The 16,204-nt window shown below is 44.4% G+C and overlaps 1 protein-coding gene across 2 annotated transcripts; it reads left to right on the top strand.

Annotated features, from left to right (window-relative positions):
- The first annotated feature begins 335 nt into the window (after positions 1–335).
- pwwp2b (PWWP domain containing 2B) lies at positions 336–8,333 on the top strand. 2 transcript variants are annotated; one of them, XM_073482611.1, is made up of 3 exons: positions 336–710; positions 2,934–4,658; positions 6,515–8,333. In XM_073482611.1, the coding sequence occupies exons 1-3, from the start codon at positions 571–573 to the stop codon at positions 6,519–6,521; spliced, it is 1,872 nt and encodes a 623-aa protein (XP_073338712.1). In that variant the 5' UTR covers positions 336–570; the 3' UTR covers positions 6,522–8,333. The 2 variants fall into 2 exon arrangements, with proteins under 2 accessions (XP_073338712.1, XP_073338713.1); XM_073482612.1 differs by having other exon boundaries at positions 2,934–4,662.
- Positions 8,334–16,204: the final 7,871 nt, after the last annotated feature.

The following is a 16,204-nucleotide window of genomic DNA, read 5'->3' as shown; positions in this document are numbered from 1 at the left end:
CTGACATAACAGTAAGCACATTTGCAGCAGGGAATTGAAAATTGAATGATTTCAAGGGCATTTTAGCAAAAAATCACATTTAATTTTCTTATAACTAATCATAGTTTAGATTAGTGGCTTTACATTTAATGGTAAATATCTAAATACATGTCACATTTGTCCATTTTTATCGCTTGCAACATATCAGAAAATGCATCCATATTTTATCCATGCTCCAGTATAATGATAGTGAGAGTTTAAAGCAGAGCAGAAATAGCCTCTCGCTGTGTTAAACGGAGGCTTCCCCGATGTGAAAGTCCGTCCTAATGAATGGCATCAAACAAGTCAAAGTGAGACAGAGAAAGGGTAGGCCTTGTCTTGAGAGATTTTTGCTCCTCTAGCACAGAGAGCGTGATGTCAGCGGTGGCAGTGCTGTTGTAATTGACTTGGTGGGGGTGATGGCGTCATTTTATGCCCTGGTGTAGCCTCCTGCTCCAATAGCGAAGGGGAGACGGATCTTTGGCCGACGCGACCGTGGCTCCCTTGGCCGGGATCGAGCACCGCCGAGCCGGACACTTGACGCCGGGAAACATGGAGGCTGTGGCCGAGGAGCTGCGGGCCGGCTCTCGGGTACCTGTCACTATCGATCAAATAGTTAACGATACACTGGTGGTGACGCTGACCTATCGAGAAAGGAGCTACACGGGGATATTACTAGATTGCAACAAAAAGTGAGTGGCGTTTCGTTCATTTTCTTTCTACTTTTATCCCTGAAATTAATTTGCTAAACTCAGCTAACGGCTAATCTACCTTTGATGCTAACGAGTCAGAGCTAGCCGTGAGCTAACAGGGCCTCCATACAAAAGACTCACAGGTTATTGTAGCTGACAGGGGAGCTATCTGCTAGCTGCTCGGCTAATGGCAAACTCATTTTATTTTAGCCCATAATGTGATGGTCACATACGTTATTTTACGATGATTTAATACTGTACGTCAAGACAGTGGTCATGTCTACAGAGGTTATTAATGACTCTTCTTAAACAATAACTAATGTCAGTGGGTTCATCTATAGCTTATTGTTAGCCTAATCTAATACAGAGCAGCTCAAACGTCTTCAGTAAAAGAGCAGGCCTTGGCTGAACTATATTCTCTGTATCATTTGTTTGTAGATGTATTTACACATACAGATGGTTTTGCAATTTGTACTTTTTTTAGTGATGTTTCAGTTCAGATAATGTCAAATATAGTTGCTTGTGTGAGAAATACCCCTTCAGGACCACTCACTTTTGATCTAGACACAATGGAAAATGGCAATAAAGGTACATGTGACTCTTGATAAATCACAGCTGTAATGCTTTTTTATTTAATCCTGGTTCTGATGACATACAGAGACCATCTCAGGCTCTGTGTTTGACAAGAACAGCCATCCCTTGCAAGTTGGAACACAATCCAGTTCATATGTAGGCAAGAAAGTAGGCCTATGTGTATAATTTGACATGGATCAGTGTCTTGTCTTATCTGTCCCTATTGGTGCGTGTGTCACATGTATAAGCCTTGTGTTGCTCCTGGTACTGTACACCTTAAAAGCCAGTGGCTTTAGACTATTTATAGACGAGCAGAATCAGAATCTGACCAGCTTTGCCCCTTAGTATGCTTAGATAGTTTTTCATGTGAGAGCTCAAGCTGTCCTGAAAATAACCCACCCAAATGGGAAAAGGCAGGCCTTGGAATAACTGGAAATAGGCCTATATTTCAGGCCTTGTCACTGACAAAATTTGACTTCTTCTTCCTTTTCAGCACATGGAAATACATTTCCTGTTATTGTCTCCCACAGGTTTTTTTTTTTATGTCTTCATCTAGGCCTATCATTCAGGCAGATCTCTGCATATAGTTACACTGCACACAGCGAGAAATGGCAACAGTGGCTGGTCATATGCCGCGTCCTTGTGCTGTGCTTAACTAGCACTGCCTGTTCCCTGTCACAGGCCGCCTTGTTTGTGCCGTGTCAATCATTATGAAGGCTAATATTCGTCTACTTAAGGGGCGCATATAAAAAGGTGAGCGGAACAAGCTGCACCAGGAGACTATTATTTGGAGGTGCCTGCCAGTTACCTCTCCTGGGGAGGAAATCGGGCTCCCAAAATGTGCACTAATTAATAATCTAACCACACTTAGGCCCCGAGTAGACACGGATGCAAAACAAACTGAAATCTCCTGGCTCCTTCCCCACATCTCTGAATCCCGAGTGATTCATGGGATTGTTTTTGTTCAGTCAGATGTTGGGGAGGGGGGGTTCCTGGGCATCCTGTAGTCTCTTTGTCTGCTGTCTCCTGACTAAAGCAACACAGCCATGTTACTGTTGCCTGCCAGCCACCTCTCAAAGACTCCTTGGCAGTTGGGCACCTCTTTGGGCATGTTTGCCGGCCCCAGAGTACGAAAAAGAACTCATAAAATCACTCAGAGAGTCGGTGATACTATTGCTCAGTTTTGCGGCCTAAGGCTAACGGAAAGATAACTTGGGTGCTTGCGGACCCCATCCCCCACACACATGAAGAATTTTCAGCATACAGGTGACAGAGAGAGTGGTGTCAGTGGGTTCAGGCAAAGTAAAACAAAACTGTAGAAAAGGTTTTCTTACTTAAAGCTTGTGGCATGCTTCTTATAGGGAAGACTATAAACAGCTTTCGGTGCTTTTTTTCTCTGTTGGTCTGATTGAAACTGCAAGGTATTTGATCAGGTGCTGTTATCTGATATTGTGAAATACAAACACAGTATTACAATGTCGCTCTTGTGAAGGAAATTGCTTAACTAAAAAATTCAAGAAATGCTTGTCATGTGTAACGAGAATGTTTGTTTGTGTTCTCTTGCACAAACTTCACTGCAGCACTCTAATGAAGCTCGATGAGACACACAGTTATTCATTTGTTGTTGCTTTTTTTCCTTGTTTATCTTAGGACTGGGCTCTTCTGTCTACCAGATTTCACGGAGAAACCGGGGGAATGCCCGATATCTAAACCAGCTTGTGAAATCCCCGAAGTTCTGAGTGAGGAGCCGGTTTCCAAATCTCCCAGCCAGGCTTCACACAGACCAAAGGATGAAAACACTCTCCCTGAAAGCAGCATACCTGCTGCACCTCCTCCCTGCCCCATACCCACACCAGTGCCAGCTGGACAGACTCCATATCCTCCTTATTTTGAAGGAGCCCCCTTCCCTCAGCCCTTATGGGTGCGCCACAGCTACAGCCAATGGGTACCTCAGCCCCCTCCGCGACCAATCAAGAGAAAGAAGAGGCGATCGCGAGAGCCTGGCCGGATGACTATGAGTACTATCCGTCTGCGGCCACGGCAGGTACTATGTGAAAAGTGCAAGAACACACTGAATAGTGATGAGGACAGCAAAGATGGCATAAGCAACACTAAGACTTCTAGAAAAGAGAATGCACTACAGAGCGATGAGGAAGGGGATGACAAGGATACCCCCTCCAAGCTGTCGAGAAAAGAGGATGTAGTTGCAACCAAGGACACTAAGAGACGTGAAAATGGCACCAGCCTTGACAGCAAGCGCCTCAGGAAGGACAAAAGGGGTGAAGCTGAAGGGGAGAAGTTCCCCGGAGGTGACGTTATCCCCCACAGTCCTGTCATAAAGATCTCCTACAGCACTCCGCAGGGCAAGGGGGAGGTCATGAAGATCCCCTCCAGAGTCCATGGTTCAGTCAAGCCATTCTGCCCCAAACAGCTGGTGCAGAATGGTGTGGAAGAAAATGGCAAAACGCCTTCTGATCCCACCAAGGAGCAACGGCACATTCTAGATGCCACGAGGTCCGGCCTCACCGTGTCCATTCCCAAACTCAAACTAACCAGGCCTTTTACAACCGTGGGTCAGGACTTGCCTTCTCCAAAGATCCGCTTGAGACCCCCTCCGAGGGAGGGTGAGGAGAGCGTGGTTGAGTATGAGGCAGAACTTGTAGGTGGCACCAGGAGACGAAGCCCCAGGGTGCCTGGTCCCTGTCTCCCCCACTCTGAAGACTCAGGGGAAGGCAAGAACTCTCTGGAGTTGTGGTCCGGGAGTTCAGGAGAGGAGGCGGACCGCGGCCACAGCGACCTCACGCTCCTCATCAATTTCCGTAAGCGTAAAGCGGACTCTTCTAGCCTGTCAGTCTGCAGCAGCGACAGTCTAGATGAGTCCAAGTCCTTCAGCTCTGACGGCACCTCACCGGAGCTGTGCGATCTGGCTCCAGGTGAAGATCTATCTGTAACCTCATCTTCTGTACCCTCACGGGAAGACTGCAAGACGGTGCCACCGCTAACGGTGAGGCTTCACACCCGCAGCATGACAAAGTGTGTAACAGAAGAGGGTCACGCCGTGGCGGTGGGCGACATTGTGTGGGGGAAGATTCACGGCTTCCCCTGGTGGCCAGCACGCGTCCTCAGCATCAGCGGCACCCGCAAACAGGAGACGGCCAGTTGCGAGGCCCAGTGGCCCCAGGCGAAGGTAGCGTGGTTTGGTTCACCCACCACGTCCCAGCTCTCCGTTGCCAAACTGTCGCCCTTCAGAGAGCTCTTCAGGTCCCGCTTCAACCGCAAGAAGAAAGGGATGTACCGGAGAGCCATCCTGGAGGCAGCCAAGGCCGTCGGCCACATGAGCCCAGAGATTACATCACTGCTTACCCACTGCGACACGTAGGTTAGTTCACACCACTTGGATGTTACATGTGGTTATATCACATCCACTGTTTAAGACGTTCTTTTTAACTGACTTAAAATAGGGCCCGGCAATAGAATCATTTGCTAAAACCAACATTATTAATCTCTCACCTGCCTAATTTATGTTATGTCTATATGTTCACGCCATTAACTCTTTCAGACCAAATCCCTTCACTGCATCGGAGAACTCATCAACAAACCCCTTTACCCTCTGCACAGGCAGCCAAACACTGTCAATCAGCAGGTGCTTGTGTCCTTTGTGTGGGTTTATTCAAGCAGAGGAAGTCCAGCTAGTAGTTTTATGTTATGTGCTTATCTAATGATTAACTTGGCTCACTAAGAGAAACAACCTAAATGTTAGAGATATTGCAACAGGGTGCCGGTGCTTATTTTGTAGAGCTGGCACAGAAAGTAGATGCCATGTCGGTGGTCGCATTAGTGAAGCATCCCTTTTCAAACTGCCAATTATTTTGAGGCTTTGCAGTTCGGGTTGAGATTTCATAGCAGGTTATCCGGTCTGATGCCAGTATCAGTATCTTGATTTTACGTTCGAAGTTTGAACGTAACTAAAGTCTCAAGAGACTGAGTGGAAATCTCGAGGCTGAAAAGCAAAATACAATTTTGAGTCGCAGTCTTATATGATCACATTCCTGAAAATACAACTAAACTAAAGTCATCCTTCTTGAATTAGATACGTAGCAGCAGAGGGTATGAAATGCTGATTATTCTCATCATCACCACTGGCTGAGAAATGAAAGGCTCCTGTCTGAATGTTTTGTATCCTGCTACTCTTTGCAAAGGATAATAATTAAGCAGAAGGTGAAAACCTGTTTAGCAACAGATGTCAGAAGTCATTATTGAACATGGTCTAAGTGTTAGAGCGCTGATTTGTTAATAGACTTCCATACCTTTTAAAATATCCTGCAAGTTGAATGTGACACCATAAAGATGTTGCTCAAATGTCACTCACTTTGGTAGTTGCAAAGAAACATGAGCCATATTTTATCTGTTCAAAAGGAATTAATGTATTGATTATGATATACATTCAGGCCCTACCCTGAGATTTGTTTAAAATAATTTGATCGTCATGTTAAACTTTAGGGGAACGAGTGAGAAGTGAAAAAGCACCAACCTGCGTATTTACACAAACTCTTATAGCTCTGCCACGCCAGCCGAGGGACTCCAGCTACATTTATGTCATGAAGGAGTTGCTGTGTTCACAGCAGCAAAGCAAACATTAATAGCAGCTTTAATGCGGGCACAGGCTGTACTGCTGACTGTCAACAGGCACGGCTTGTTAACACAGCTAATTTCAGCGAGTGAGTCCCAACAAATGGACGTTACTGCTTTGGCACAATAAAAGCAAAGGTATCACTGCAAGGGCATGAAAATAGGTTTTAGTGCCGTGGCTTATACCACGCTTGTTCCCCTGGTTTCCTGATGCATTCTCTCTGTGTAGCCAAGCAGCAGCAGGTCCTCAACCCACACTTGAAGGTTAAATATTGTCTCTGAGTGATATGAGAGACAGACAGGCAGCTCCCATCCGTTCTGTTGACTCTGTTGTGGGCTCAGCAGCCAAGAAGAGCTCGGTTGTAGTTGAGAACATACAGCCTATATTTGGTACTTTTTCCAGAGCTCATGAAGGAAGCATTTTTCCTGCTCTGTCAGCTACACAGAGGTTTCAGCAGGCTGGAAAGTAGCTGACATTCACTTCTCAGTGCTCCATAATCTTCAGATGAATAACATGACATGTTGAGAAGTCTCTCAGCGGATATGTGACCTGCCTTGTTTGCTCTTTGTCTTTACTTTGTGCTCTCTCTTCTGTTGTGCAGAGGCTGAGGACCGACTAGAGGACTGGTTTTTCTGAATTCTGAGACTGTCATCAAGACACAGGAGGGAGTACGTGAGGTTGCCACGGCTACAATTTATATGCCGTTTTTTTTTTTTTCTTTGTTTTTTTTTTTTCTTTTTCACAAGGCTGGTTGAAAAATGGCCGCCAAGGTGGAGTGTCGTTGAGACTGGATAAGGGAGCAAAAAAAAAAAAGGCCAGGCATCTCTGAGGTCTACTATGAACTGAACTGTTCCTCCTCTTTTTTTTATTTTCTAGATTTAATCATATTTCAATAGAGCCGAGTAACGACACTACAAGGACCCAAATGTATTTATTATCTGTAACGGTTTATTATGATCCACCCTTCTACTACAATCTCGCAAAAAAAAAAACCTCCCAGTCTGCTGCTGTCATTATCACGGTCCTCGCTGCTGATGTGTTCGCTGCGAGGTCCGACTCGTCCGGCCGGAGGAAGCCGGTGGCATCTTCAGTGGAATACCCACCCACTCCTTCCCCCGGACCCGAGACATTTTACCACGGTTTAAAGTCTTATCCTCTTACTTCTGAAAATGTGAACGGCTCCATCCAGAGACAGTAGTGACTGTTCCAGCTCTCCTAGCGATCAGTGTTCCATCCTCGTAGCCTTCTGCGACATTAGTTGGATTTGTGGATGTATTTATACTGAACTCTTATTCCTCTCCTGAATCATGTTGTGTCTTCTTCCATTTCATTTTTTAACTTTAGGAGTGTCACGTCACCCCTCCCCCTCCCTCCAACTCTTTATTTTTCCTGAGAACCATTTCTGCATCACTTTAATTATTTAAAGCGTCACGTTTAAGAAAAAAAAAAGCACTTTATCTGTACCTTGGTGGCCTGCTGTAAGCTCACTGTCTGAAACACTATTGCGAGATACAGCCCTGATAGGCAGCAGGGGAGTTCAGAAGTCTTTGTGGTTGACTATCCATGGCCTTGGAGATACACAGAAAATCTTTTCTTTATTTTATTTTATTGTACGATTTTGGGGACACCAGACACGGATGGTTGTGTACACTGTATTCTCGCGTTTGACTTGTTTCTCTCTCAGTTTATCTGCCACACAAACACACACACTACAAAAATGTAACATTTCCACTGGAGAAACATGGGTAAACAAATGTGTCAAAGCCCCCTATGCATTATCAGTTAAAGCTTTATGACTGGGAGAAAAAAATCATAACAACATGCTGTAAGAATACTGTGAATTCAACTGCTGAGTGTGCTGAAGAAGAGCTCGCTACTGGTCAGAGCCTGCAGTTATTGAGTCATCCGGCCGCAACGCTGACCTTTAGTGACCTTTTGTGTTGAAAGCAGCACTGTTGGAATGGGGGGAGGGGCGGCAGCGAAGGCAAAGAGACCACTGCTGTCGAGCACAGCCAGGTCTGTATTAAAAACTTACCGAAGATTGCACACAGTCACGCTCAGCCAACCAGCCCGTCTCCTTTCTGCCTCTGTGGGCTCAGCTCGAGGCTGGAAACTAGCTCAGTGATTGTCAGTGAGAGAAGTGTGTTTATAAGAGGAGCAGGTAATGCACTCCTCCCATTTCGATAATCTGTGGTCTGACCCTTTTCTGTCAAGCCCGGCTAGTTTCCAGGCAGCCTTGCACAACGAGGAGTGGGAGAGTCTAGATGTATGTATGCCTGAGAGGGGAAGCGGTCATCAGGATTTTCCCGTGTATGAGCAACATGGCTATCTACTGTTGCGCACGTTGGTCAATGTTATTGGCTACTTTTTTTGTTTTCTTTTTTACATGTACTGTACATAAAATAAAATATAAAGCAATACCTGTGCTGGTGTGGATGGATCACTTTGTCACTGATGATCAGAAGACGTGCTTTTACTTTGGTAGCTCTGGTTATTTGTCTTCATATTTGTATTGTTTTTAATTATTTATTTGCTGAAGGAGGGTTCAAGCACAGCCGATGAGTCTTGTTAAAGGGGCATTTCACCAATCATACACATGCCCCTTACTATGGACTTAAGTCAGTATATTTTGGCCTCTGCTGCTTCAGTTTTGACAATCCTTTTTTTAATCCATCTCTCAAAGTCCCCCAGCTGTCTGGAAGTGTAATACTAAATTTCTTGAGGGGTCCTTTAATACGCTAAAATGCAGATTTGTCATGTTATTCAGCCTACTGCATATGTATTTGAAAGTAGAATGATGAATTTATTAATGCCCTGGGAGCCTCATTAACAACTCCTGTTGGTTGCTGCTTTGCTTATTGGCAAAAAGTATGTATTGGTTGAGAATAGACAAAGGTGTTACTCTATTCACCATTCTCCTGTTTCCTGTCAGTTGTGCCTTGGAAAAAATCACTTTTAACTCTTTCACTCATGGTTCTCTTCAGTCGCTCAGGTTGAGGGATATCTGGACAGTTTAGGAAATGTGTTCACTGCTTATGTTTAGCTTAGAAAGAATCGCTTTAACATGCGTTTAGATGTGGTTGTCCTTGGGTCTGTTTCTGGTTGCAACTCAACCGCTGGTCCTCTGATTTGTCTGTGGTCATCCTGTTGAATCTGCTCAGGTGTGGCAACAACTTGAGGTTATCATACTGCTCGTTTTTGGTCCGTATTTGATGCAAGGAGTGTTTAAAAGCAATATTAACCCTCAAGAAATTCACAGAGGCTTGTATCAGACTATTCCCTCAGGGCTATGACTTCAGCTTTGATCCTTTCTGTGGAATTGAGCTAGATTTAGTAAAGGTTACTTTAACACCAAGATGTCCAAAAAGAAACATTGTGTTCTTCACTGTGCAGTAGACTCTCCCTATACCTCTCCTTGAATCTACCTTCCTCTCTGCCCACTTCACCCATCTTCCAGGCTCGCCCTCAGCTGTGACCATGCCATGCATGATGATTTGTAGCCTCCGTGTCATAAATAGGAGTGGTTAAGTATGTCTGTTGCATAACTACTGTGCACAGCTCAGTGGATAGGCCGGTCAAGGTGAGGTGACCCTCTGGCTATCTCCTGATCAGATCATTTTACTATAGAGGCTCAGCTGGAGATCTCCCTTCCCCCCACCCATGCTCTCATTTCATAACCGACTCATTCACTCTGTTTCCCTCACACTAAAGCCCCAGAGCAGACTGACTGATTCAACAGGGATAAGCTAAAAAAAGGTGTGGTATTGAGACAGACCAGTTCGGAGGCCAACATGAGGTGTTCATATTAGCAGTGCCTCACCAGTAGATTCATTTTTTTTCATTTACAATGCTGCTGCAGCATTCCACTACAGATACAGTCCAGTGGGGTAGTTATGAGCTCTGAAAAGTGGCTAAATCTACTTTTATAAACCAAAAACTTGTCGACCTTGCCTTCCTTACGTGCTGGATGAAGCAGAATAAGAAGATGAATGCCACTTGCTTATCTGTTCTTTGGAGATGATTCTACTGCATAACGATGATTGCAGTTGGAATACAGAGCTGTTTAACACTTTTTTTAATTAAAAGAAAATCACTTACAGCAGCTTTAATGCTGAAGTGAATTTCCTTGCTATGCCAGGACCTGCACATATAGTCATGCCAGAAACAAAAGGAGAAGAAAAAGAGGGCACTGGCAAGAACACCTGAATAATAATGCAATGCCCAACTTTTTTGTGGTAGCCAAGGTGAAGGATCCACCACCACCTGTGAGAAAATGGAGGATGTCTATGATTTGCGAAGACGTCCATGGGCTAATGTAGTAGAGAGAGAGCACGCACATGTGCATATTTGGGTTGGCAGGTCTAGTTGTACTACACACAATTATGAATAATGATAGGTAACAACAGTTTCATCCAGCCTGCTTTGAAAAACTGAACTGAATCACAAAATGATCATAACCCTGTAACTGTGGATTGTTGATTGTTGGTCATTAATGAAGAATCCTGCAGTGAGTACGTTTGAAAGTCAGTGAGGTTACTTCTCAAAGGATCACAGTTCTATTGTTTCCTTCATGGTCCGTTGAAAGTCTGATGTCACACAATTAGATGCTGGCTGCACAGCTGATCTGTCTCACTTCCTGTCTTTCAAAAGCTTCCATTGTTTTTAAAAAATTGATTCAAAATAGCTCATTTCTGAATTTGCTACACAAAGGAAATGGAGGGTGTCAAACACATGTGATACCACACTACATGTGTGACCTGGAGCCAGGAGTCCCAACTTGTCAAAGCATTTAGATTAACATATGAAACACTCTCTGTGAACGAACCCGCTTCATATCAGAGCTGATTGTCTGGTAGTCACATATAAAGGGTCAGTGTCGACCCAGTGGACATAGAACCTGATTCACAGTTTAGATAAACCCATCTGGTTCTTCTTCTTTGTTTATTACAGCTGTAGCATCTGTGTTGGTTTTCCGAGCTTGTGTTAAGTCTGCTCTTCCCGCAGGCAAGTCCTCGCCATCCGAGGCTGTGTTTGGCTCAGTAGCTGTTGCTTAGTTGCTTAGTGTCGATCCGACACACTGTGCAGGTGAGGCTGGGGGGGAGGAGTGCCGGCAGGCAGGAACGCCGCATTTTCTGAACCTAGCTGTGGAGTCACACACAAATAAACACATGCCCTTATGCACAAGGTGTATGAAACAAAGGAACTGTGTTTGCTGAGAGACCTGCAGGCTCGACAGCAGTGACCACTGTGGAGAGATTTGTCATGCTGGGGGCAGTATTTATTGAAGTGGAGCCAACATCGCCTTCCACTGTGGATCCCTTGACTGTGAAGGGGGAAATGTCTGCTCCAGTTTATTCACAGTGGGCTTTTAGCATGCATGTTCAAATGTTATCAGCGATTATTAGATGAGATTCCTCTTTTATTCATTAGCATTTACATATTCATGTATGTGCACACACACAAGTCTTTTCATACTTCAGCCAGAGTATAACCATATTTTCATAGATCCGGAATATGAGCTAGTAACTATGGTGGAGCTGAGAGCTCAGTGGACTGCAACCAAAGAAAACAAGTAGACATTCAATATATTCAAATGAAGAAAAGACTAAACACTTGCACAAAAAAACACATAGTGTATAGTATATATCTGCAATAATATCTGAATCAAGCAAGCAGAATGTTAAAGGTGCAATATGTAATAATTTTATTTGAAAAACATTTAAAGCTCATCAACAGTTATCAACAGTTTTGACATTATGGCGTCTATTGATTGTGTTACAGAGATATCCACTGAAGTCCAGATTGCTAGCTGCACTGCTAAGTGAGCTAACTGGCTATTGGTGTCCAAAGTTAGTAGCAGTTAGCAGTTACTCCAATAATATGCTGCCCCACTTTGTGTATGAATTCAACAGATGGCCAGTTCTTAAATACTGCACCTTTAAAACTGAAAACTTTAAATTGTTGGTTGCCCTTTCAAATCTATTGACAGACGGTCAACAGCCCTTTTTACACAGCATCTTCAAGTGTTATTCAACCCCAACTTTCTGTATATAAGGTACAAAAGCTGAATGGGGAGTTATTGATGGTCCACCTCTGAGCTGGCAGACTAAGTAGTAACAGCGTTGAATCAATGTCTGTGCAAAATAAGGCAGGACGGGAGGGGGTGTGACATTTGGACAGCGTGTTGTTTGTGTGACCTACAGAGATTTGAAAAGCAGCTAGCAGGAGTTAGCAGCTAACTGAAAGAAGAACAGCAACCGAAAATGTCTGTAAATTGGGGAAACAACGAGGTCCAGGAGCTCAAACATCAAACCTCACTTAACATGGACGGTACATGATTGTTATTGCCTTGTTATGCCATTGCAAGCTTTGCCAAGGAGGTGGTTATGTTTTCACCCATGTCTGTTTGTTGGTTGGATTGTCAGCAGGATCACAAACTGGCAGGGAAATAAACCACCATATTCTTCTTCACACAAAGGCATAGTAAAGAAAGGTCTTTGTTGGAGCAGTATTGCGTGGTGGAACTGGTCAGTGTGTTCCTTAATTTTTCTCATGTTTTCTTTCTTTGCCCGGTATTTTGCTGAAGATCTCAGGGCCACTGTTGAGCGCCCTGTGTAACACTAGAACTGAGACTCACTGTGTTATGTAAGCCCACAGCTTCGTCTCCATACAGGTGGAGTGTGGTGGTGTACTGCAGCAGCCTACTTTACAAGTGGAACTCTCCAAATTGGGCCTCACCATCTGCCGGCCCAGACTGTAGAGAGAAACAGGCTAATTGCGTTTACACCTGAAAATCTGCAGTTCACGGTTCAACGTGTAACGACCAGTTCCACAACCAAGCAGGAGTGAACAACTGTTCCACTGTTTATATGAAAACACATACACCTATACACATGTGCATGCTTACACAACAAACACGCCGTGCCTCTCAGTAATCCCTGTATTTCCTGGAGTTGATGTGGAACTGCACTATCCATCCACATGTGCCGTTTTTCCCGGCCTCTTTGAAACCCAGTCCCAGACTTAGGCCTGATTGATAGATGTGAGCACATGCTCGCACACGGAGGGCATGGAGTTGCATCACTCCTTTCCCTCTATACACCATGTTCCCATTCACAGCATGTGGAGGGGTGCACTGCTCCTTCATGGATCAGTGCAGCGTAAATCTGGGACAAAAAAAGGGAGGCACATGGCAGAGGGGTGCTGTGTGCAATTACTGCTAATGATATGCCTCCATGCAAGCTGTGGCCGTAATTAACTTTGGAGGAAGCCTGGTCTATCTGTGCTCTGTGTGAGGGGATGCTCACAGGAACAGGCGCAGCACTCAGAGCCAAGGCTAAGAAAGCAAACCTGCCTTGACATTATTCAGACGACATGTCTGCTACCCCAGATTAGGCACTTTGGGTGGTCCCGTGTTAGGAGTAACATGATGCGGATGTTCATGGAGTTGTCCTCCGGATCTGAGCTAAAACTTGGGCTTACTCGTTAGGGTGTGGTGAAGCAGACTGGTTGAATTGGAGGTCAGCAAGTTACTGTATAACTGGATGTTGACAGGTATGGAAGCCTAGTTCTGCCACGAACAGGAAAAAAAGGCAAACTTCACCATGAGCATTTTATCTCTAACTAATCAATCAAGTTTGACTCAACGTGAGAATGTTTTTTATTGTGAATCATTTTTGAATTGTTTTTTTCAGCCAGGTTGCAAAGATAAAACGTTGGCAGTTAACGTTTCTACAAACCACTCAAATTTCACATGAGGAGTTGGAGGGGATGGTGGTGAAGTTACAGGCAAGAAGGCTGCCAAGCCAGTGACTGCAGTTCAACACTGCATTTCAACATTTGTAAGTGTCACACCACTCAGGAGTTTTAATGCGGCCTTTTGATGACACATTTTTTTTTATTTTTGACAGGAAGACAAAACGTTTCTAGCCCTGTTTGTTGCGACCAAAACATGTATTTTAAGCCAAAAAATATCTTTTCCTAACCCTTACAGAGTGTTTTTTGTGCCTAAACCTAACGAGAGCATAGGCAAAGCGCTGTCACAAGATAAAAATGAACCTGAAGAAGCGTAAAAGTTGCAACATAAACAAACGTACAATTTCATCACATCTGTGGTTTGCAGAAATGTACGTTGCTAACAATTTTTTTGTTGACAAGAGACCTACAGAAACAATGATTTTGCACAATATAGCAAAATATACAGTATCTTCACACAAACGCACACATCCTGATGAGGATGCAGTTGCCACTGTATTCACCACAGCGAATACGCCTCCTCTTAGTGTGTGAAAATGTGCTCCTCTAAGCTTTACAGTCATGAAGAAAATGAAAACCATGCAGCCCGACGTGTCTGTGTTTACTTGACGTGTCCCACCTGTCCCTGGAGTTGCTAGGCAAATGGCATGGTGGCTTCAAAAACAGGCCTTGGCCTGTCTCCAGAGCTGTGCATGGGAGAGCTGTCTCCTCCTTTGTCCTTGATGCCTCAGAGTCATTTCTCACTGCTGTCATCTGTATTGACAGCCCAAGTTCCCTGGCCAAGCTTTTTAAATTGGGTCGTTTTATTGATCTGAGTTAATCATTCAGGGTTTGATTACTTCAGTCTCTCATTTACATTCAGTGGTGGATAGCCTCCCCCCTCTAGCTCTATGCCTTTATAATGTAATAGGGATAATAAATGTTTTATACATAGGTAATTTCCTTTGATTTATTTAAATATTATGGCTTGAAGGTGAAAAATAGAATTGAACTTGTGCTGTAAAATGTCCGTATCTGTCCATGTTAGCCATAAAAGTTATTCTAATTCTGATTGAGGACATTTCAGCTGTTCATGTTCCTCAACATGATGCAATTTTCCAATTTATTTTCTCCTATAATTGCCAAATATGCAGCCTTTCCCAAACTCGCCCTGCGCAATTCCAGGAAGACACTAGAAACATTTCTGAAGGATATGGGTGCGGCTCAACTTGACAATTTACATGACAGCCAGAGGGTCAAGCCACGTGACCTTGGTAATCACAGTTTGGACCCCGACAGGAAGCAGCCGTCAGTCGTGATGGACTTTAAACCGTTAAACGGTGTGCGCTTGTGAGTCATGTGTCTCTCCCACACTGCGCAGCCACACAGGGATTCCTCAAATATTAACACAAGTGGACAGATTGAGTAAACATCGGGACTTCTTTGTCAAGGCCGTCTTTATTTCAGGTTGCTCCGGTCTGTGGTCGTTCGTGGCGGTGAGCATGCATGAGATCCTCGCTGAATCTTCCAGGATGTGGCTGTGGTTCTGGCCCAGCAGTAAGCAGCAGCCCCGGGCCTCAGCGAGCAGCTGTCAGCAGGCTCCAGAGAATCAAAGAAAGAGAGTCGCCCTGCCCCCAACTTTACCAGCCTGCCTGCTCTCACTGCAGGCACGAAAGGGGGATGGGCTCTCATGCAGAGATATATAACATGGAGGAATCATGAGCGATTCCTCAGCATCTCTGCGTGGTTAATTTTAAACATGTGGACTTTTCATGATCATCATGATGATTTATCGTCTTTTCGCAAATGGTTTCAACAGTAGACGATCTATTGAAGCCTTTGTCTCAGTCTTATGTGTCTTCCCATCTGTCCTTCTCTTTCTTCTCCTTCTCAACCTCCTGTTTACCACCTCCTCCATTGTCCTCTAACTGTAATGGTGTCCTCTACTGAAGCCACAGTCAGGCGAAAGATCCTCCGGGGTTTTAAACCACCAGTGTGCCAGTGTCACCATAGGAAGGAAGAGAGCCTGTGTGTCTGTATGGAAAAACAAAATGACAGGATAATGTAGACAGGGCTGACTAATGATTGCATAACAGCCCATTGTGGTAGCTGCGTGAATCAAGTGTGCTCATGTATTTTGCCAAGGAAATGAAAAAGCGGAGTAGTTAAAAGGTCATGCTGGATTTACAGATACAGCTAGATGCATCTTAAATGTGAAAATGCCAGAGGATCAGGCATGAGTGATGTTTGACTTTGAATGGAAACAAGCAGAAACAGGCTGAGAGTGCCTCTCGAAGCAAATTACTCATAGAAGTTAAAGCTTCTACCGAAATCCTTTCGTTGCGTAAAATCTGCTGATATGCCATTATAATTTGTCTTTGGTCAACGTGTCAGTGTGTGATTTGTTTCATCAAGCCTACAGTACTTCACATAATTTCTGCTATCGTAAGCTCCAGTAGAAGTCGATGCGCGAAGACAAAAAAAGGTGCAAAAGGATGAGGGATGAACATTAACACTTATAACAGTAACAGATTACAGCCCACACATTGCAGTGTGT

This window comes from Pagrus major, chromosome 15 (genome assembly GCF_040436345.1).
Source record: "Pagrus major chromosome 15, Pma_NU_1.0".
Classification (NCBI taxonomy): domain Eukaryota; kingdom Metazoa; phylum Chordata; class Actinopteri; order Spariformes; family Sparidae; genus Pagrus; species Pagrus major.
The sequence above is the reverse complement of the archived record's forward strand: the minus strand, read 5'-3'. Positions and strand labels throughout refer to the sequence as shown.

Excerpts from the sequence above, each read along its gene's own strand:
- pwwp2b (XM_073482611.1), top strand. The coding sequence starts at position 571 with ATGGAGGCTGTGGCCGAGGAGCTGCGGGCCGGCTCTCGGGTACCTGTC. Across the intron at positions 711-2,933 it reads TTACTAGATTGCAACAAAAA|GACTGGGCTCTTCTGTCTAC; the intron begins GTGAGTGGCGTT and ends TGTTTATCTTAG.